Genomic DNA, 12,722 nt, shown 5'->3' on the forward strand with positions numbered 1-12,722 from the left:
CTACTGTAGCTTAGTGAAAAACAAAGCAATTTTTTTTTTTTTCAAATAACATAAATTGTTTTACATTTAATTATTTTTATTTTTTTAAATTTAACAGTTTTGAATCTTTTCTTACCAAATATTATAAAAGTGTAATTAGCAAAACCTTTTTTGTTTTTAGAAAGTTCCTTTTACAGCAGAATATCTTCTTGGGCATCTGCAAAAGCTTTCTGATGGTAGCTTTGTAGTTGGCTCAAAGGAATCTATGCTTTCTGGGATAGATATAAATTCTGGTGAAGTAAACAAAATTTTCATTAAAAAATAATAAAACCCTATATAATTTTTTAATAGCAATAGTTTTTCTGTGTTGATCATTAAACATTGTGTTGACTAAATGATTGTAATTGTTATTTTGTTTTGAAACATTACTTTTAGTTTTTAATGGTAAGAGTTACACTGTCAAACTATTATTAAGAGTTTTTAAAATTTTATTGTGTTGTGATGTTTTATATTTAAAATGTAGAATAAATAGTTATTTGTATATATACAGTATATATATATACAGTAACCGCAAAAAGTAATGCAATAAGTTGCAGGTTTTATTTTTTTTAGTAAAATGTTGTGGCCCTACATATGGTCTTTAAAATTTGTAGGTTTTAGTATTTAGTCATTTTCCCGTGAGCTTTTATTACAGGTACCAAAAAAAGTTTAGAACCATTTAACAATTTTGCGTAATTTCATTATTTTTTCAATGTATGAAACTAATATTAAACTTTGATGATAAATTATATATATATATATATATATATATATATATATATATATATATATATATATATATATATATATATATATATATATATATATATATATATATATGACATGCTTTAATTAAAACCTAATGGAATTTACACCGCATTCAATTGCATACACATTAAGCGATCAATAAACAAACACACACAAATTGAGTAATTTTATGTCAAAGGATATTTAACAATACCATCACATAAACTAGTAAATCCATATACCGTAAGCAGGTTTGTCATTTTATTATATTGAATTACAATTTTATTTCAATATTCTAGTATTTTCCAATGGGTAAAAGTAAAGAAATACCAATTGAAGTTCGTTCCCAAATTATTGCTTTATATAACCATACTTCCAAATTGCATAGGCAAATAGCGACAGTTATTGGAGTTTCTCATAGCTCTGTGACCAAGATTATTAGACTTTATAAAGAAACAGGGGAATTTACTTCGAGATCTCGAAGCGGTCGGCCGAAGGTTACTTCCTCGAGAACAGACTTAAGAATACGACGAGAGGTATTAAAGTCTTCTTTTATAAGCGCAAGAGAGATTAAGGAAAGGTTGACTCCAACATGTGATCAAGTTAGTGAAAGAACCATTTAAAGTCGGTTACGAAATAAATTTAAAATGCCAGCAAGGAAACCAATTAAAAAGTCGTTGTTAACAACAAAGATGCGAAAGGATAGAATTAGCTTTTGCAAGGAACATATTCATTGGACAGTCGAAGATTGGATGAAAGTCATGTTTTCAGATGAGTCAACCTTTTTGCAACAAGATTGCCAACAACAATATGTCCGACGTGATCCTAATTTTTCAAAATATGATCCAAGATACACCATCAAGACAGTCAAACATTCTCCAGGTGTCATGGTTTGGGCTTGCTTTGCATATAAGGGTGCAGGAAGTATAGAGATCATTGAAAAGAACGAAAAAATGAACAGTGCCTGATATGTTGACATCTTGTCACAAAACACAAAATGTTCTTTGAAAAAGCTTCACTGTTCAATATTTCAGCAAGATAATGCCACTTGTCACACCTCTAAAATATCAAAGGCTTGGTTTGTAGACAACAAAATTGAAGTTCTTCCTTGGCTTGGAAATAGTCCAGATCTTAATCCGATTGAAAATTTGTGGAAAGACATCAAAGATAATCTTGATAGAACCAAATGTACATTTACAGAATCCTTGAAGGATGAAATCAGACGAGTTTGGTGTCTGGAAGCTAATAGACATCAGTGTTCAAAGTATGCCTAGAAGACTTCATCTGGTGATTAAAAACAAAGGATATCCATGTAAATATTTATATAAATATTTACATTGCTTTGTTTAAATATATTTAATAAAAAGTTTAAATGTTTAAAATGTATTTATTTTCATTTGAATTCAATACATTTGTGTGTTTGTTTATTGATCGCTTAATGTGTATGCAATTGAATGCGGTGTAAATTCCTTTAGGTTTTTTATTAAAGCATGTCATATATAATCGTCTGAAAGAAGTACAGGTACCAAAAAAAGTTTAGAACCACTTTTGTTTACGCAAAAGTGGTTCTAAACTTTTTTCGGTACCTGTACTTCTTTCAGACGATTTTGCATAGATGAAGCAAACCTATTGCACAATTCTTTGCTAATTTCTGTGCACCAGATCAATTAAGAGATTCAGTTAGTTTCTTCACCGATCCTGTATCTTAGCGTTGTACCTTGTCCTTTATTATTTTCCAAAGGTTTTCAATTAGGTTGAGATCAGGGCTGTTTCCTGGCCATTCTCGAACATTTATATTGTGTTCATAAATCCAATCCTTGACTTTTTTGGATGTGTGGCAAGGAGCTGAGTCATGTTGGAAAATTGTTGTTCCATGGAACCACATAAATTGCAAAAGATGGTTATCAATGACTTTAATATAATAATCTCCATTCATTATTACTTTTAAAGGCAAGAAATAAAGTCCCCTGCATCCAACTACAGAAAAATACCCCCAAACCACCAGGGAAGTATTTCATAGTCTTTTGCATATAGGCAGGGTTGCAGCGGTTGCTGCCTATGGACCAATGCACACTCGTTTGACAACTTGAAAACATTGCAAACTTTGACAACTGCGATGAGAAGTTCTTTGGCACAACAACACAAAGGCAATTCAAGCTCTTTTTGCAGCTTATGCTGCACTGTCCTAATGGAGAGGTTTCCAAGCAATTCAAGATTCTCAAACTTTAATTGGTGTGCAGAAATAAAAGGATTATAAAATTTTCAATTTTATTTGCACTACTAGTTGTTTTCCTTGGTCTTCCAGATGTAAAAATAAATTTGAATATTTTTATGTTTTTATTTAGTTATTCTTTTGAAACTTCTCAAATGATGAAGTTTTGTATAACTGTTTGTTTTACTAGTTAAAAAATGAAACTATTTCATTCAGGATACGCTAAAAAAGTTATAAAAAAAATAATTTATGAATATTCTGATATAAAAATAAGAAATAAAAATCAAACAAGTTACTTTAAACAGCTGTAACTGTAAACTCATACAATAAGAACTGTTAGATAAAAAAGAATTTCTTTTTTGTATAATCACTCATTTTACATAATTTATTGATAAACTAGTTAGTCATACTTAAAGTGGTTTAAAGTAGTGCACCTTTTCCTGTATACTTCCGCATTAATTTCCTGTTTTTTTTTTTGAAAAAGGCCGCATTTTATTTAATATTTTTTTTAAACATCTTAGTTTCCAGCAAGGCTACAAGCAACCACTTAGAGTTGGAAGTTACTGGAAGAAAAAAGATCAAGATTGTAAAGCAAGATAACAATTGACAGACAACTTAAAAGGTTGCAAATTATATGAATCAGGAAAGTAAGATGAAGAAAGCAAATTCCAAAGGACTGGTGTTCGTGGAAAAAAGCTAGACAAGTAAGAGTTTTTGGAGTATTTAAGAACAGTCACAGAAAAAGGATGAGACTTTATTGAATGACGAGTAACACGAGAATGAATTTTAGTAGACGGTAAAAGAGACGCTAGCTCTTTAGAGCAGTGCCCATTATAGTATTTGTAGAAAAGAGAAAGAGAAGCAACATTACGACGATATGATAATAGTTGGAGGTTGACTGCTAGAGCAGGTCTAACTATGTTTACAATGCCTTTTTGCACCTTAACTAAAAGAGAAAGCACATCATTAGAAGATTCGCTCCAAATATGGCAACAGTATTCCATACAAGGCTGGATTTGAGATTTATAGAGATAGAGAATAGAATCCGGAGTAAGAAAGTGTCGAGCTCGATAAAGAGATGCAACCTTAGCAGATGCTAATTTTGCAAAGGATTTGATGTATGGTTTTATCGGAAGTAAAGTTCACCAGCCACTGTGAGTCCCATGCTGTAGCAGAAGTGAGATCCTTTTCAAGCTTAAATTCCCCCTCCAAGCAATCAGAGAGTGTTGGTTTCTTAACATGACAAGAATATATGGTAGTATCATCAGCAAACAATGCCACTTTGATGTGAGAATATCTGGAAGATCGTTAATGTAAATTAAAAAGAGTATAGGGCCAAGGATTGAACCTTGAGGAACCCCTGAAGATAAAGAATAAGAAGAAGAGTGCTGTCCATCGAGGACAACTTTTACACTATGATTGGAAAGAAAGGATTCAATAATCTTAAAGATGTTACCAGATACGCCGTAAGAAGAAACCTTATGGAGAAGACCAGCATGTCATGCTTTATCAAAAACTTTAGAAATGTCAAGAGCGATGGCTTTAACCTCTCCACCTTTATCTAATGCACAATAAATCCTATCGGTTATTACTGTTAGCAAATCAGCTGTAGAACGAGAAGATCGAAATCCATATTGATGATCAGAAAGTAAGTTATTAGATTCAAGATGAGAAATTAAGTGTTTGTTAATTAAAGGTTCAAAAACCTTGCTTATGATAGGAAGAAGACTAATGGGCCGGTAGTTAGACAAATCAGATCTTCCAAAACTTTTGAAAATAGGGATAACGAATGCTGCTTTCCAGCAGGCTGGAAAACAACTCTGATAAGCATTTATTGAATGATTTTGAAAGTATAGATGACAGCTCTGGAGAACACATCTGCAAGACACTAACAGGTATGTTGTCCGGGCCACAAGCTGTAGAAGAGTCTAATAGAAGAGTCTAAGCGGGAAATCATTTTAGATACAGAAGCTGGAGTGATACAAATGTCAAGCAATGGATCAACCCGTTTGACAGCTATTTCAGGTAGAATGCAACTAGTGGAATCAAGAGATGATATTGATGAAAGGTTCTTAGCAAATAATTCAGCTTTGTCTTTAGGTGAGGTGACAAAGTCTGAACCATACAAGGGAGGTGGAATTACAGATTTGTCCTTATTATTGATACAATAAAAATTCTCCAGAAGTCACCAGAGCCTAATTTTTATGATGAAATATGAAATTTCATGACCTAAGAATAGCGGGCTTTGGCATTTGACAAGACCTTTTTACAATGGTTTCAAGCAGTAATAAACAGAAGTCTGTTTTCTGGAGATTTGTTTTGCTGATAAATATGGAAGTAGTGGTTTCAATTAGCAATGGCAGCAGCACAATGTGAGGAAAACTATGGGGAAGAGTGAGGCTTGACCTGGAATCGTCGAGAGGAAATAAAAGATTCCATGCCAGCCTGAATCCACGAAGTTATGTAGGAGGATGAAAGATTTCTACCCAAGTGCCATCTTAAAGACAATCATGGAATGAGTCCCAGTCAGCTTTAAGTTAGTTGTAAGAGGTACGATGATAGCGGGATTCAGATGATAAAGAAAAATGAGATAATAGTTTTAGAGAGATTAAACTGTGATCAGAAGCACCTAAGGGTGAATGTGGAGAAACTGAGCACTGACTTGGATCTGAAACAAGACATAAGTTGAGTAGAGAAGGTTAATGATTCGGGTTGTCTGGAAAGCGAGTTGGAAAGTTGACTATTTGAGTTAGGGATTGAGAAAAGCAAAAGTTGAGGGCTTTTATGCCAGCAGAGTCACTGACACTAGAGCCAAGCCATTCAGTGTGATAAGCAATAAAGTCACTGACAACAACAGTATTAGCTGATAAATAAAGAGAGAGGGCTTGGTCAATATGATCAGAAATAACATCAAAAAGAGTGCAGTCTTGAGATGAAGGAGAGCGATATAGAACAAAGAGAAAGGTGATAGAGTGAAGTGGTGCTAAATGAAAGCACATAAAAGAATAGTCTGTGGATTCAAATCAAATACATTTAAATATATTTAAAGCAATAAACCTGATATATTAAATAATACTACATTTAATACCCTTCTATCGGTTCTCTTCATAAAAAAATGTAAAAAAAGATTTTTTTTTTTATTTTCAATTCATATAACTTTTTTTTAAACAAATATTATATAAGAAAAATATATTTAAGAAGTATATATACCAGAATCTTAAAAAATCTATTTGTACTTAGTCACTTAGAAATTAAAAATAGATTACCTTAAATTTTAACTCACATATCACATCAACATAACATATATTTTCTCCTTATTTCTGAAATAAATGCAAAATCAATTACAAGTTCATAAAAGAGTATGATAGTAAATTGAATGGAAACGGTAGTAATAATTAAAATATTAGTCTAAACAGTTGAAAAACAATTGTAAAGGAATAGAACTCTTTGGTTCAAGGTTTATTTAAAAAAGAATTCAATAATTGTCACTATATCTTTATAGCTTAGTGATTAATTTAATTTACAAAGCCCAAGAAAAATGAACCGCAATAAAAAATATTTTATTTCTTTTAACAATATATTAATACTCAAATTTTTTAAGCGTCAAGATGCTTAAATAAAGAAACGTGATGGTTGCAAAGGTTGTTTTTCTGCCATTTTTTATGCTGCTTGCAAATTATTGGTTTGACTGTATCTGGAATAAACTCAACAAAAATGTGATTATACAACTGATAAAACTGGAGAATAAAATAATGAAGTATAAATAAGAATTAAGTCTGAATAAAAATCGAGAAACAAAAGCAAAACCAAAACATAATGACAAAAATTCACTAAGTAGAGCGCACACTAATATCTAATATGGCGTTAACAGTTTTTTATATATTGTTGTTTATATGATTAATTATATTTTAACATTTGAGTATTGTTTTTTTATTTATTACTTTATTAATTACTAAATTATTAAATAAAAATTAAATATAAAAAATAATTGAAAAAAAAAAGTTATTTTTTTTTTTTTGCAATTTGTATTTCTGTCTTTTTATCGCTAAAAAAATATTTACTATTACAATTAAAATTTTTACTATACCTGGCATGAAGAATCAACAAAATAAAATTTTCATCAAAACATAATAATTTTAATTTTTCAAAAAAGCCCGTGCAAGACTATCTTGGCGGATGGCCCGCGTAGCTCGCGTAGCCAAGGCCTGTATGTATATATATATATATATATATACATACAGGCCTTGGGGGTGTAAATAGATTAGGGTTAATTCTAATTTACTCCCAACAAGGCTACAACAACCGCTATTAAGTTGGGAGTTACTAGAAAACAAAGAGTAGAGTTAAAGAGCAAGGAAACAGTCAGGAAAACATGAGGAGGGGAGAGAGTTCCAAAGGGTTGAAGTGCGGGGGGGAGAAAAAAAGTACACAGTTAAAGGTTTTTAGAGCATGCAGGGACTGATACAGTAAAAAGAAATGATTTTGTGTTTTGATTGATAGAACTAGAGATAATAGCTCCTTTGAGCAGCGACCATGGTAGCATTTGTTTAATAAAGAAAAAGATGCAATCTTACAATAATGGGATGAGAGGCCCAAGCTTGACAGATAGAACAGGTCTAACTATGTTTACAAAGTGTTTTTTCTATATTCAAGTTGACTGATAATTTGTTTGTTATATAATGATAATTTGTTTGTTATATAGAGGGCTACAATTGTAGAGCCATTATTAATGACTGAGTTTGCCAGAACATACATCAAAACTATGTTGTTGTTTTTTATCAATTTTGAATAAATTTTATGATTATTTTTCAACACATTCACTTCCAACAAGGCTGCAAGCAACCACTATTAGTCGAAAGTTACTGGAAGAGAAAAGATGAATTTATAAAGCAAGAGAACGATTAACGACTTGAAATATTGCACATTATATGAAAACAAGATAAAGAGAGCAAATTCCAAAGAACTGATGTTCAATAAAAAAAAACTAGACAAATATGAATTTTAGAGCACTTAGGAGCAGTCACAGTAAAAGGATGAGACTTGAATGACGAGTAATACAAAAATGAATCTTAGTAGATGGCACAAGAAACACTAGCTCTTAAGAGCAGTGCCCATTATAGTATTTACAGAAAAGAGAAAAAGAAGCAATGATATGACGATGTATATGCAGTTATATGCAGTAGTGGTGTCGTGGTAGAGCGCTTGCTTTATAAGTGAGAGGTTCCGATTTCGATCCTTACTAAGTCCCTGGTAGTAATGTGCTCAACTTGTTCCTCTGCTCAGCGGCCTTGTTCATCAAGGTTCGTGTTTCGGAGTTATAAAGTTGAGAGAGGGTTATAACCACAATTGAGTAGCCTCCTTATCTGTAGTAACTTTCTTGGCCTTGGGTGGTGACTTAACAAAAACAAAAAAACAAAAAAAATGTGATAATGGTGGATTTGGCTGCAATAGCAGGTCCAACTACATATACAATGCGTTTTTGCACCTTGTCTAAAGCAGAATGAGCAACAGTATTCCAAACAAGGACAGATTTGAGATTCATAGAGATAAAGAATAGAATCCTGTGTAAGAAAGTGGCAAGCACGATAAAGAGATGCAACTTTAGCAGATGCTACTTTTGCAATGGATTTGAGATATGGTTTCCAAGAAAGATCGAAAGTAAGAGTTAATCCTAGAAGATGAAGGGTAGATGACTCATCGAGTACGTTACCGTTTATAAATAAAGGAAGATCTAGATTATTGCTATAAGGATTAGCTGAAAAAATTGAGTTTTATTTGAGTTAAACCCTCACCAGCAACTGTGAGCCCCATGCTGTAGCAAAAGTGAGATCCTTTACAAGCTCAAATGCCCCCTCCAAGGATTTGCCTTCTTATCAAGACAAGAATAAATAGTAGTATCATCAGCGAATGATGCCACTTCAGTTGTGAGAATTTCCGAGAGATCAATAATGTAAATTAAAAAAAGTATAGGGCTAAGGATAAAACCATGAGGAACCCCTGAAATTACAGGGTTTGAAGAAGAGTGCTGTCCATCAATGACAACTTTTATACAGAGAATGGTAAAGGGATAATGAAAAAAGGCTTGGTCAATTTGATCAGAAATAGCATCGAAAAGAGCGTAGTCTTGAGATAAAGGAGAGCGATATAGAGCAAAGAGAAAGGTGGTAGAGTGTTGCTAAACAAAAGCACATAAAAGAATAGTTTGTGGATTCAAACCATGGCCTTCTTTATAGAAGGCCTCGACACTTTGCGCGGTTTTTTTTGACTGAAGGCCAGTTTTTAAAAACTTCTTATAAACGCAAATTTTGTTTGGATAAAGGTGTAAAATGTTGATTACTATTTTTCAGAAATATTTAAAGTTATTCTTCAAGTGAATTTAAATTAAATAATTTAGAATGCCTTTAAAATGCTGTGTTCCAAAATGTTCCTCAAATTATAAGTCTTCAGGTTGTAATGTATCTGTATATAAATTCCCTTGTGAAGAATCTGAAAAAAATAAATGGTTTATGAGTATCCCTCGTTTAAATTGGACCGTCACAAAATTCACTGCTGTTTGTAAATTGAATTGGCCAGATGAAGTGGAGTTTACATTATGTCGTGGTAAATTGAGACCGATTCATGCTCCATCAGTGTTTCCAAATATCTCTAAAAGTTGTCTCTCCTCTCGACCACCTAAAATGAGAAAGACTTTATCTTCTTCTTCAAAAAGAGGTATCAAAAAAGATGAATCAGAAGAATATAAAATAATTGATAGTTTAAACTTTGGAGAGATCGAAAAATACTTATCTAATGATAATGATTTGATTACATACAAGCAAAACAATTCAATTTTCATCCAATCTAAAGTATTCAATTGTGGAGTTCCACTATTTTTGCTGATAATTAATCAAAGTTTGTTGTTCGAAGCATTTCATTTTGGTTCAAAATGTACTATTAAACCTCTGTCAAATAACAAAATCACTTCTCTTTGTACAAAGTCATCTTTAAACGAAGACCTTAGATATCTGAAAATTAAGGATAAGTATCATAAAATTCAAATAATGCTTGAGCATCTAAATGTAATGGGAGATCATTCTGTTGGTTGTGCTGTCTATTCTGCTGATATAATAACGAGAGCTTTTGAATATTTTGCAACAAGTCCTTCCACCTACCATCGATTATGTTATGATTATCAGTTGCCAAGTATTTGAACTTTGACGCGCATAGCTTCAAAAATAAACTCTCAGGATAATTTAACTTTTTTAAGTTCTGTGTTATCGAACTTAGATGAAAAAAAAAGAAATTGTGTTTTATTAATAAATGAAGTTTATGTAAAAGCAGCATTATTATATCAAAGTGGAAATATTTTTGGAAATGCTGTTAATTATCCAGAGAAGTTAGCTACTACTGTACTTTCATTTATGGTCAAAAGTCTTTATGGTGGACCTGAATTTTTAGCAAAAGTTTTACCAGTTAGTAATCTGACTTCAGATTTCCAACTAGAACAATGCAAATTAATTGTAGACACTATAGAAACTTCTACGTGTAATGGTAAAGTAATTGCAATTATTACAGATGGAAATAAAGTTAACCAAAGCTTCTTTTCTAAATTCAAAACAGTAGAGGGAAAACCTTGGTTATGTCAAAATGGTTCTTATATTTTATATGACTAGGTTCATCTTTTGAAGTGCATAAGAAACAATTGGCTAACAGAAAAACTAGGTCAGTTGCAGTTTATTCATAATGAAATAACTCGCATTGCAAATTGGAGAGATTTAATTAACTTATATACACTTGAAAAAAACCAGTTAATAAAGTTATCCAGATTGACTGAAACATCAATAAATCCTAAACCAACAGAACGACAAAAAGTAAGCACTTGTTTACAAATATTTAGTGAAGAGACAGTTGCAGCTCTAAAAACTCATCCTAAAATAGAACAAGAAAGTGTCAAGGGTACTATTATTTTTTTGGAGTTAATTATAGAATTTTGGAAAATAGTGAATGTTAAATGTCCAGGTGCCAATGCTAGATTTAGGGATGAGTCGCGTAATGTAATCAGATCTTCAGATGACATTAATTTAAAAAAGTTGCTCGCTATTGCAACAATGGCCGAAAATATGAAACCAACATCTGGTAAACGTGTGTGCCAGCTTACGAGAGATACAAGCAATTCTCTTTCACATACTTGTCGAGGCCTAGTTGATTTGTCTTGTCATCTTTTATCAAGTGGAAATGAATATGTTATTTTAGGTTGGTTTTCTAGTGATCCAATTGAAAAATGCTTTGGAAAACTAAGGCAAGGCTCTGGTGATACTTACTTTATAACAGCTTAATCAATTATCAAAAAAGTACGTATTCAACATGCTAAGCTGGTGCTACAACTGAATATTGATGTAGAAAGAAATGATGGCCATGACTGTCTTTTATGTCTTGAAGATTTAAATGATAGGGAAATTGATATAATTTACAATTTAGCAGATCTAGAAGATACTATAAATATAGACATTTTATATGCTATTGTCTATATTGCTGGTTATGTTCAAAAGTATTCTACTGGAGAATATGATGAAAATACAATTACATATTATGAAAAATATGGAACTTATTTGAATACTTTAAATAGAGTAGGGTTAACTATTCTATCAGATACTCTCAGTGGTCCTTATTTTGCTACATATTTTTTTCTTTATTAGATAAAAGAGTTTGCCGAACATTTCTTATACGACAGTTTGTATTTATTGCAGAGTTGTACAGTTTTTCTATTGCAAAGAAACAATGCCAAACATTAGCAAACATTTTTTTAAAGAACTTTGCATTACTTCACACTCCCAAAAGTAATAAAGAAACCAAACTAAAAAAATCAAGCTTATGTAAAAATTTTTTTTCATGTTTAGTAAAAAAATAATTTGGTTTTTTATTGGTGTATTTTTCTCATTACTTATTATTTCTTATATATTATATATATAAAATTTTGATTTAAAATGTTTTTATTCATTTTAATAAACAATTTAAGCTTATAAAAAAGTTGTTAATTTAACGTCAAAAAACTAATTTTATAATAATGCATCAAAAAAATGCAAGTAGAATGTTTACTAATTATATATTTAGTCTTAGCAAAGCTATACAACATTTTTATATTTTACTAAACCGCCATATTTTTTTTAAATCGGCCTTCAGTCAAAAAAAATTGTGCACGGTGTCGAGGCCTTCTATAAAGAAGGCCATGATTCAAACTTAATATCCTGACAAATGGGGAATTCTTGTGAATGTAAATACTGAGGCCAAGCATGTGACTATTGGATTCTTTACGAATTAAAGGAGGATAACCATCAACGCTAAGATCACAAGATGAGACAGCTGAACTCAAATTAGTCTCACGAAGAGCAAGTAGGTCTGGTGAACTTTGCAAGAGATAAGACTCAACAGAAGAAAAGTTACTTCGAAGACCACAAATATTAGTGAATGACAGGTTTAGAGAACCTGGCGATGATGATGGTTTTTTGTGTTTTATAGTTTTTAATACTATATTCATTTTTAAATTTGTTGAAGAACTTGACTCAAAGCATAGATAGTACTCAGTACACTGTTTAATAGCCCAAGCAATTGCCTCATTACTACTAACAAACCCTAAGCTGTATCAAAAGGCTCCAAATGTGGCCTTGGTAATGCACACCAAAAGTACAAACTTGGATACCATCCATGCGCAACATGGCACTGTTAATACTTTGATATTTTTCAGCTGTTGATGGAATCTTTCTGAGAG

General features: G+C 31.7%; 1 protein-coding gene across 1 annotated transcript in view; it reads left to right on the forward strand.

The window, feature by feature from the left end:
* LOC101239642 (eukaryotic translation initiation factor 2-alpha kinase 3) overlaps positions 1–12,722 on the forward strand; it is an 83,045-nt gene that overhangs the window by 9,920 nt on the left and 60,403 nt on the right. Inside the window, exon 4 of the mRNA XM_065792014.1 lies at positions 161–277. Within this exon, the coding sequence (XP_065648086.1) occupies positions 161–277 (117 nt within the window). The remainder of the gene's footprint in view (positions 1–160; positions 278–12,722) is intronic.

Source organism: Hydra vulgaris, chromosome 03, assembly GCF_038396675.1.
Source record: "Hydra vulgaris chromosome 03, alternate assembly HydraT2T_AEP".
NCBI classification, from domain to species: domain Eukaryota; kingdom Metazoa; phylum Cnidaria; class Hydrozoa; order Anthoathecata; family Hydridae; genus Hydra; species Hydra vulgaris.